The sequence below is a fragment of the Salvelinus sp. IW2-2015 genome, unplaced genomic scaffold (genome assembly GCF_002910315.2).
Source record: "Salvelinus sp. IW2-2015 unplaced genomic scaffold, ASM291031v2 Un_scaffold3666, whole genome shotgun sequence".
NCBI lineage: Eukaryota > Metazoa > Chordata > Actinopteri > Salmoniformes > Salmonidae > Salvelinus > Salvelinus sp. IW2-2015.
The window spans coordinates 22,826-34,145 of record NW_019944943.1 but is presented as its reverse complement, the minus strand read 5'-3'; the positions used below and the strand labels follow the sequence as shown (position 1 = coordinate 34,145).

Below are 11,320 nucleotides of genomic sequence, written 5' to 3'. Positions count from 1 at the left end.
TCAGACAACCTGTGAATGGGGAAAGTTGAAGGAAGAGGAGCACGACGGGAGGGACACGATGGGGGAGGGCAGGACGGGGAGGAGCGGGACTGGAGGACACGACGGGGAGGAGCGGACTGGGAGGAGCGGGACGGGAGGAGCACGACTGGAGGAGCACGACTGGAGGAGCCGGCGGGGAGGAGCACGATGGGGAGGAGCACGACTGGGAGGAGCACGGCGGGGAGGAGCGGGACGGGGAGGAGCACGACGGGGAGGAGCACGACTGGGAGGAGCACCGGCGGGGAGGAAGCCGGACGGGGGAGGACCACGGGCGGGAGGGCACGGCGGGAGGAGCAGACGGGGGGAGCACGACGGGGAGGAGCCGGGACGGGGAGGAGCGGGACGGGGGGAGCACGGACGGGAGGAGCACGACGGGAGGAGCACGGGAAACCCGGGGAGGAGCACGCGGGGGACGCGCACGACGGGGAGGAGCACACGAGATCTGGGGGTACATCGCTCACTCTGAGAGTTTATAAAAAGGAATATCACATCTACAGTTGAGTCAAAACGTCTGCTTGACATTACTGTACTACAACAACAACACAGAAGGAACCCTTCGCCCCTGTGCATACGGAACGACACAGACAGTGACAGAGAGACAGAAGGAAGACCAGAGGAGACAGAGAAGGACAGGGCAGAGAGGAGACGACGAGAGACAGACAGGCGACAGAGGAGACAGACAGGTGACAGAGAGACAGACAGAAGAGAGCAGACAGGTGACAGAGAGACAGACAGGTGACGGAAGGAGACAGGAGCAAGACAGAGTACAAAACACACACCCACACACAACCACCCCCCCACACCACACACACACCACACACACACACACACACACACACTAAAGGATTCAGTACTACACATACAAACAGAAACACGAAACAAATGGTACGTGAAAGTTGGGCCAGCCTTATATCACCTAATATGCAATGGTATTAAAATTACGATTTGATCGGTTTCTTTCTTGGGCTTGGCCGTTTATCTGGGTGTGGTCCCAGCCCTAACTTCATCGTTATCAACCTCGTCGTCATTGGCCGACACCCGAAAGAGGCGGAGCAGAGGCAGCCCTTGGGTTGAACGCAGCGTCTATTGGATGAACCCTTGAAGGAGTTAACAGCTGACTCATTGAAGGTGTCAGAGTCAAAGCTATAGGAGGGTTTGAGAGAGACGGGATCCCGCTGTTCAGAGCCGACGGGTTGAAGTTTGGGTCGTCCCACTGGGGGCCGGGTCAAGTCCTAGGAGGCCTTAGAGACGCGGGATGTCATCGGGGACTGGCGGTGTTGTCTAGGGTTCAGATTGTGGGCTGGACGCCTTCTCAGACCCATCCTGGCTTCCTTGAGGCATTGATATAATAATAATAATAATATACTAATATGAAGAATGATACAGTTTATTCATTTTAAGCGCTTTTCAAAACACTCCAAAGTAACTTTAACGTAGTCAGCAATATAATCATAAAATAAAAATAAATATAAAACGTAGATTAACATATAGACGGACTAGAGTTGGACTAACCAAGGAGGCACTAAACATGATGACAGACTAGAGTGACTAACCAAGCAAACATGATACAGACTAGAGTGACTACCAAGGAGGCACTAACATGATGGACAGACTAGAGTTGACTAACCAAGGAGAGCACTAAACATGATGACAGACTAGAGTTGACTACCAAGGGAGAGCACTAAACATGATAGACAGGGACTAGAGTTGACTAAACCAAGGAGAGCACTAACATGATGACAGACTAGAGTTGACTAACCAAGGAGAGCACTAAACATGACAGACTAGAGTTGATAACCAAGGGAGCACTAACATGATGACAGACTGAGTTGACTAACCAAGGAGAGCACTAAACATGATGACAGAATAGAGTTGACTAACCAAGGAGAGCACTAAACATGATGACAGACTAGAGTGACTAACCAAGGAGGGCACTAACTATGAGACTAAGAGTTGACTAACCAAGGAGAGGACTAACATGAGACAGACTAGAGTTGACTAACCAAGGAGAGCACTAAACATGATGACAGACTAGAGTTGACTAACCAAGGAGAGCAAACATGATGACAGACTAGAGTTGACTAACCAAGGAGAGCACTAAACATGATGACAGACTAGAGTTGACTAACCAAGGAGAGCACTAAACTGATGACAGACTAGAGTTGACTAACCAAGGAGAGCACTAAACATGATGACAGACTAGAGTTGACTAACCAAGGGGAGCACTAAACATGATGACAGACTAGAGGTGACTAACAAGGAGAGCACTAAACATGATGACAGACTAGAGTTGGACTAACCAAGGGAGAGCACTAAACATGATGACAGACTAGAGTTGACTAACCAAGGAGAGCACTAAACAATGATGACAACTAGAGTTGACTAACCAAGGAGAGGCACTAAACATGATGACAGACTAGAGTTGACTAACCAAGGAGAGCACTAACATGATGAAAGACTAGAGTTGACTAACCAAGGAGAGCACTAAACATGATGCAGACTGAGTTGTGGACTAACTAGAGTTGACTAACCAAGGAGAGCACTAAACATGATGACAGACTAGAGTTGACTAACCAAGGAGAGCACTAAACATGATGACAGACTAGAGTTGCAAAATTCCTGGAATCCAACTGGGGTTTCTGGGAGATCAGGGAATTTGGGGAAAGTTAACAGAATTTTGCAACCCTGTGACAGACTAACCTTGGAGCCTGTTTTTCTGCCCATTTTCTTGGGTGGTGGAGAGGCCTTGGGAGGCTCCTCGAGGGTCTCCTCAGAATAGTCAAACTCCAGCCTGACCGCCCCTGAGGTCCGAATCGGGGGGCTGGTTGAGGGAAGGGCTGGCTCGGCGTTAGGGCGCTCTGGGGGGTTAGAGACAGGGGCAACGGACAGKACGCCTCCCTTCCTACCCAACGGCGGGGAGTTAGCGACTTTACTCCCTCSGTTGTTGAACGGGTCGATGTCTTCAAAGTTGTCTGGGTCCCATTTGTAGGTCCCACTGAGGGGAGAGCCTTCGCTGCCTGGGGGGGCCTCCGGCACGGAGATGGGGGTGTCCTCCTGTCGGTTGGGTATAGAGATAGCTGGGGTCGGAGTCAGAATAGAAGTAGGGGCCAGGATTAGTTGATTATCTGTCTCTGGGCTAATGTGATTGGTCTCTTCAATGAGCGAGGCGGAGCTTTCCACACATGGCTTCCTGGTTCTGCAGAGCGTGCCTCCTGTACTGGGCGTAGCCGAGGTAGGACCATGGGCGGAGTCTACTGTGGCTCCTCCTACTTCCGGATCCTCAGAGCCCAATAGGGGGCTGGCTGCTTTGATGGGCCCAGCACTGTTCTCCAGCTCCGGTGTGGTTCCGGAGGACGGAGGTTGGGGGCTCTCTAGGTTAGAGCTCTGCGTGGCGAGAGGCTTCTTTTTCAGGGAGCCGCCTGGGCGGAGAGGCCCCTTCTTGGAGGGTCTGCGGAGAGTCCCTGGAGCACTCTCAGTACCACCGTCAACACTAAAGGCCTCAGCTAAGGGACGGGAGTCTCCGATTGAGATGGAGGATCCTCCGCCGTCTAGAGGGCCTACGCCGTCTAGCTCCCCAGCCTGAAGGCTCAGAGAGCGGGTTAGAGTTGATCGGCTCTGGGCCTCTGCAGCAGCAGCAGCAGCAGCAATGAGCTGGTCTAAGTTATAGGCTCCGCTAGCAGCTATGGGCTTGTCCTCGTCAAAGACTATGGACAGGGAGCTACCATGGTGACCTTTAGCCTCTGACCCGGGTTCACCGTCTGCCTCAGAGTCACGAGCCAAGTGACGCTGGGAGGACAGACGAGGACCAGTGTGTATATATATATAGGATTATGGGTGATGTAGTCGTAGACACAAAGGTCCAGTTACCTCACGGTGTTCTGACTCCGAAGACGACGAAATTACATTTTTTCTGATGCTTGTTAGTTGTATTTTTGAGAGAGAGAGAAACATGTTTCCCATGACAATAAAGCCCTAAAATGTTATGTGAGAGAGAGAGGAGCGACTGTACAACACTGTAATATAATATTACATAATATGACATTTGAAATGTCTTTTATTCTTTTGGAATTTGTATGTGTAATGTACATTTTACATTTGTTTATTATATACTTTCACTTGCTTTGCAATGTAAACATATTTTTCCCATGCCAATAAAGCCCTAAAATTGAATTGAATTGAGAGAGAGAGAGATAGAGATGATGGTGAAGGCTGTCTGGTTTTAAGACTAATTAAATTGATGAATGAGCTCTGAATATTTCATCACAACCTCCAGCTGTCCAAATCAGTAAAACACAACACAAGAACTTGTGAGTGGATGGCTGACCTTTTCTGGCAGATATGAAGCTGCTGCTGAATCCTTTAGCCACTCAGTGATGTCGTGGTCTGACTGGACTGAACAGAGAAAACCCTCTCTGTTTGAGTACCAGTAGTCACCAGTAGTGGAGCATTCTAAATCTCTGTCCTCTGTGTGTGCTCTCTCTCTCTCTCTTCGTGGTGTTGTGTGTCTCTCTCTCTCTGTTGTGTGTGTGTTGTGTGTCTCTTCCCTCTGTGTGTGTGTGTGTGTGTGGTGTGTGTGTGTGCTGTGTGGTGTGTGTGTGTGTGTGTGTGTGTGTGTTGTGTGTGTGTGTGTGTGGTGTTTTCTTCCGTGTGCTCGTAGGTGTGTGCCTGTGCTGTGTGATGTGTTGTGTTACGTTGTGTGGTCTGGTGTGTGTGTGTGTGTGATGTGTGTGTGTGTGTGTGTGTGTGTGAGTACGATGTAGTGCTCGATGGTGTACGCTATCCTGGTCGTGTGTGTGCCTGTGGAGTGTCGTGTGTTGCTGGTGTTTTTGCTGGTAGTGTGGTTGTGTGTGTGTGTGTGGTGTGTGTGTGCTGAGTCGTGTGATGGACCTCTCTCTCGTGCCTCATGTGTGTCTGTCTCCTCGTCTCGTCCCTCCGAAGATCTGTGGTAGTTCGTTGTCGGTTCTCTGCTTCGTGCTGTGTGGAGTTGGTGTGGTGTCTGTGTCTCTCTCCTCGTCGTGTGAGTGCTGTGCCTAGATAAGTTGGTGTGAGTGTCCGTTGTGTGTGTCGTGTGTGTGTGTGCGTTCGTTGTGTGTGTGTGTGTGTGAGGTGTGTGTGTGTTGTGAGTGTGTGTGTGATGTGTGTGATGTGTGTGTTGTGTGTGTCTACTCTCATGTGTGTGATGTGTTGTGTGATGGTTTGTGTGTGTGTCGATGGTGAAAGTGTAGAGTGTCCTACTACATCTACTGTCTCTCTGGATTGTGCACGAGAGATCTCTCTGCACCGGAGTCCGTTCCGCAGCGTCAGAGCTGGGCACTCAGCGGTCTAGTTGTCCCGTCGGGACCCCTCTGGATCCGTAGTCGACTTCTGGTCGTCCAAATCTCGACACAAGCTCCGCCAGAGTCTGAGCTCCTAGTATAGACAGAGAGAGAGAAGAGAGACTCGAAGTTCACTGTAACCGCTCTTCGATATAGGGGACCATGGCTGTAGAGGAGGAGAATGAACTACAAGAGATAGGCAAGAGATGAATATCACTGGGGAATAGCTCTCGGACCAGAGAGCGTCGATCAGGTGTCCAGCAGAACCTGGATTGGTTCTCCGGAATCGAGAGTCGAGGTGATCGCCGACTACAAATATCCGGGGGATATCTGGAGAGGGAGAACAGAATTGGAGAACAAACTAAGTGGGTTCTTGAATACATACCGGAGGAGAGAGAGAGAGACCAAAGGAACGTAAGGTTCAAAAGATCGAAGAATTAGAAAGTGGAGGAGCGTTGACTTCTAGAAATAGGAATCAATGGACAACTGCTACCCTTAAAAGCACAGAGAGGATAGATGTTCCAGAAAGCCAGGACGCAGAGAGAGAGAGAGACACGAGGAATGAAGATCAGAGACTGGAGCCAACCAGATTTCCGAGCAGAATGCAGCAGCCGTTAGCAATGAAGTTTGGTAAGTTGGAAGCTTTGTGTGTCGTAGAGCTTTGTAAACAAAGAGGAGAGTAATGAATGACTTACATGGACCAGCCAACCTTTTGATACAGGAGAGCGGATGCGTAATAAAACTGTCACCATGGATAAAACGAATGGCGCTATGGTAGACGGCATACAAGAGGTTTAAGAGTAGTGGGATAAAAAGACGTTCACAGGGTTGGGGGTTAACTCTTCTGATCCCTCGGATCTCCACGGAATTAAGTAAATCCGCTTTTAGTTTTTTACGTCCAAATGTTTGGAATCAATCTTATTTGGTCGCGGTGGTAAGCCTACGAGAGAGATTGAGCCATTTGGTATTGCACCTGGGATAGCAGACGGAAGCGAGGTAGAGAAGAGCACCCGAGTGGAGAGCGAGAGAATGAGCAGTTCGAAGCTGAAGGAGAGAGGAGGTAGAGGACAATATGTTAGCAGTATGAGATATGAGAACAGATAGAGCCTGGAAGACAGATGTAGTGAACTGAGATTTCAATGCATGGGGAATGTGCGTGGGATCGTTTCTGGAGTAGGTAAATAGCATAACTGGTTATCTGAGCGAGATGATGAGAGACCCATCAGGAATCGTGATTATATCGTTACGCTTGATGAGAGATGCAGACGAGAACATCACTGACGTGAGTACGCAAGTCCAATGGAAAAAGTAGAGTAACGATGCGAAAATATCCGAGACTTAGAGCAAGACAGCGACAGAGGAAGAGAGAGAGGAACAGACCACGAGATATCTATATGAGGTTAGCGAGAGAGCCGAGTAGACTCAGTATCTCACTGTAGAGACCTCATAGGACCCGCATCGGTGAGCTGTCAGGAACTGGGATTCTCTTTTCCTCCATCCTCTCCTGCTCTCCCTCTACTGTTTATCGTTCTTGTGAAGGGAAAGAGTCTCATTTTCACTGGAACGATGAGTCCACAAAGCAGAAGATATAAAACATTGATCAGAGCCAATAACAGTAGATACACCAGAACATCACCAACATCCCAGCATCAGAAACTAGTCACTAAATCAATCAATCAATCAGAACAATTGCACACCTCAGTGAACTCATTCYTCATCGGGGCTTTAAACTGCTCTCGTGCTACCAGGGAAACCAAATGGAACGAATGTTGTAAGTGATTCCAAACATTTGGAGCGTAAAAAACTAAAAGCGGATTTACTTAATTCCGTGGAGATCCGAGGGATCAGAAGAGTTAACCAACCCTGTGAACGTCTTTTATCCACTACTCTTAAACCTTTGTATGCCGTCTACCATAGCGCCATTCGTTTTATCACTGGTGACAGTTTTAATACGCATCGCTCATCCTGTATCAAAAGGTTGGCTGGTCCATGTAGATCAATTCATTACTCCCTTTTGTTTACAAAGCTCTACGACACAAAGCTTCCAACTTACCAAACTTCATTGCTAACGGCTGCTGCATTCTGGGAAATGGTGTCAGCATAATCAGGGACTGCTTGGAACAATCTACTTCCTGCTGTTTAGGGAGAGGCATGATCTATTTCTGAAAAAGAAGCCCACTTTAAATATGATATTTTGAACTAGTTCATCCGTATGTTTTCAAAACATTAAATCTTTGTCAATCCAGATACCCGGATATTTGTAGTCGGGAACCTGATCGATCGGAGAACCATCCAGGTCGGGAACCTGATCGATCGGAGAACCATCCAGTGAATAAATATGTAGTTCATGTCACGTTCGTTTACGGATGGATTGGACCAAGGTGCAGCATGGGAGGCCGTACATTTTACTTTATTTTAAATGACACCTAAAAATATATATATATACATAAACGACCGTAAAGCTACATGCAGTGCAGAAAGCAACTACACACAAACAAGATCCCACAATCTAAGGTGGGAAAAAGGGCTGCCTAAGTGTAACAGTATACTTTAAACCGTCCCCTCGCCCAGACACCGGGCGCGAACGCAGGGACCTTCTGCACACCAATCAACGTCGCCACGAAGCATCGTTACCACCCTCACCACAAAGGCCGCGCCGCTTGCAGAGCAAGGGGCAAACACTACCAATAGGTTTCAGAGGCAAGTGACGTAAAGCTGATTGAAACGCTACTTAGCGGTTACCCGCTTAACTAAGTAGCCATTTTCACATCCGTTACACTCACCCCCCTTTCAACCTCCTCCTTTTTCCGCAGGCAACAGTGATCCGGGTCACAGCATCAATGTAAGCAGTATAAACTTTAGAACCGTCCCCTCGCCCAGACACTGGGCGCGAACCCAGGACCTTCTGCACACATCAACCAACGGTCGCCACGAGCAGTCGTACCCATCGCTCCACAAAGGCCGCGGCCCCTGCAGAGCAAAGGGGCACACTACTAATAGTGTCGAGCAAAGTGACGTAAACTGATTGAAACGCTACTAGCGCGACCCGCTAACTAGCTAGCCAATTTCAACATCCGTTACATAAGTATGATTCCCCAATCAAGAGCAACGATAGCAGCTGCCTCTGATTGTTACCATCACAGCATCAAAGATCAGTCTGATTGTACCATCACAGCATCAGATCAGACTGGTTGTTACCATCACGCATCAGATCAGACTGGTTGTTAACCATCACAGCTTCGATCAGACTGGTTGTTACCATCACAGCATCAGATCCAAAACTGGTGGTTACCATCACATCTAGATCAGACTGGTTGTTACCATCACAGCATCAGATCAACTGGTTGTACCATCACAGCATTCAGATCAGACTGGTTTTACCATCACAGCATCAGATCAGACTGTTGTGTACCATCACAGCTTCAGATCAGACTGGTTGTACCATCACAGCATCAGATCCAGACTGGTTGTTACCATCACAGCAGTCAGAATCAAGACTGGTTTGTTACATCCACAGCAGTCAGATCAGACTGGTGTTACCATTCACAGCATCAGATCAGACTGGTTGTTACCATCACAGCATCAGATCAGACTGGTTGTTACCATCACAGCTTCAGATAAACAGACTGGTTGTTACCATCACAGCTCAGATCAGACTGTTGTTACATCACAGCATCAGATCAGACTGGTTGTTACCATCACAGCATCAGATCAGACTGGTTGTTACCATCACAGCATCATCAGACTGGTTTCCATCACAGCTCAGATCAGACTGGTTGTTTACCATCACAGCATCAGATCAGACTGGTGTTACCGCACAGCATCAGATCAGACTGTGTTCATCAAGCTCAGATCAGCTGGTTGTACATCACAGCTCAGACAGACGGTTGTACCTCACAGCATCAGATCAGACTGGTTGTTACCATCAAGCATCAAATCAGACTGGTTGTTACCACACAGCATCAGATCAGACTGGTGTACCATCACAGCATCAGATCAGACTGGTTGTTACCATCACAGCATCAGATCAGACTGGTTTTACCATCACAGCATCAGATCAGACTGTTGTTCATCACAGCTCAGATCAGACGGTTGTTACCATCACAGCATCAGATCAGACTGCTGGTACCATCACAGCTCAGATCAGACTGGTTGTTACATCACAGCATCAGATCAGACGCTGTTACCATCACAGCTTTCAGATCAGACTATTTTCCTCCATTGTTCAATAAAACAGATACAGAGAAAAAAGCTCCTTCCTCTTTCTCTGCAGCCCCCAAGGCTGACACACTCACACACACACACACACACCACACACACGCTAATCATCAGATAACATGAACAGTTAAGGGGGAGAACTGGGGGAGTCAGGTGCAAGACAGTAATCCCCACTGTGAACAAGGAGAGAGATTAAATAATCATGAATATGGATCCATAACAACCAGCCAGACAGACAAGGGTCCAGACACACCACCCTAAACACACCACACACCACACACTCACAGGAACAACATGAATCAGGCAACAGCAGGATAATATGACCCCTGTTAATTCAACCTGCTGTCATTACAGACATCAGTCGATGGCAGGGTAAAAAAAACATCTTGTTCAATAACCCGGACCTTCCCCTGGGGCAGGACACAGCAGAGATGGAGGACAGGGATCAAGGTTTTACTCAAGTCCTCTGTGATGTTCTTTTTCCCAAAAAAACTACATCTTCTAGATGTCCATAGTAAAGAGGTCCGTATGACCTCTATGTCAGTATGACCTCTATGTCAGATGTCAGTATGACCTCTATGTCAGTATGACCTCTATTCGGTATGACTCTATGTCAGTATGACCTCTATGTCAGTATGACCTCTATGTCAGTATGACCTCTTATGTCGCTATGACTCTATGTCAGTTATTTCAGTATGACCTCTATGTAGGATGACCTCTATGTCAGTATGACCTCTATGTCGGTATGACTCATGTCAGTATTGTCAGTATGACCTCTATGTCGGATTACCTCATATGTCAGTATGACCTCTTGTCGTATGACCTCATGTCAGGTATGACCTCTATGTCGTATGACCTCCTATGTCAGTATGTCAGTATGACCTCTATGTCAGTATGACCTCTATGTCGTATGACCTCTATGTCGGGATGACTTCTATGTCAGTATTGACCTCTATGTCAGTATGACCTCTATGTCGGTATGACCTCTATTGTCAGGATGTCAGTATGTGACCTCTATGTCGTATGACCTCTATGTCGGTATACCTCTATCGTATGACCTCTATGTCGGTATGACCTCTATGTGTATGACCTCTATGTCCGTATGACCTCTATGTCAGTATGACCTCTATGTCAGTATGACCTCTATTAGTCATGTCTGTATGACCTCTATGTCGTATTACCTCTATGTCCTATTGACTCTATGTCCTATATGACCTCTATGTCGATGACCTCTATGTCGGTATGACCGTCTATGTCAGTATGTCAGTATGACCTCTATGTCAGTATGACCTCTATGTCGGTATGACCTCTATGTCAGTATGACTCTATGTCGAGTATGACCTCTATGTCAGTATGCCTCTATGTCAGTATGACCTCTATGTCCGTATAATGTCGTATGACCTCTATGTCGTTATGACCTCATGTCTGTATACCTCTCATGTCTGTATGACCTCTTATGTCCGTATTGACCTCTATGTCCGATTGACCTCTATGTCAGTATACCTCTATGTCGTATTGACTCTATTCCGTTATGATCGAGCTTTACCTCTATGTCGTATGACCTCATGTCCAGTATGACCTTCTATGTCAGTATGACTCATTCAGTATGACCTCTATGTCGGTATGACCTCTATGTCAGTATGACCTCTACTATGTCTATGTCTGTATGACCTCTATGTCAGTATGACCTCTATCAGTATGACCTCATGTCAGTATGACCCTATTAGTATGTTACAAGCTACATAAAT

General features: G+C 47.6%; 1 protein-coding gene across 1 annotated transcript in view; it reads right to left on the bottom strand.

The window, feature by feature from the left end:
* LOC112076295 (transforming acidic coiled-coil-containing protein 2) overlaps positions 1 to 7,507 on the bottom strand; it is a 49,279-nt gene extending 41,772 nt beyond the window's left edge. Inside the window, exons 1-5 of the mRNA XM_070441250.1 lie at positions 7,408 to 7,507; positions 5,572 to 5,684; positions 2,740 to 3,825; positions 1,042 to 1,271; positions 58 to 501 (exon numbers count right to left, since the gene is read on the bottom strand). Coding sequence (XP_070297351.1) covers positions 58 to 501; positions 1,042 to 1,271; positions 2,740 to 3,825; positions 5,572 to 5,684; positions 7,408 to 7,507 — 1,973 coding nt within the window. The remainder of the gene's footprint in view (positions 1 to 57; positions 502 to 1,041; positions 1,272 to 2,739; positions 3,826 to 5,571; positions 5,685 to 7,407) is intronic.
* Positions 7,508 to 11,320: the final 3,813 nt, after the last annotated feature.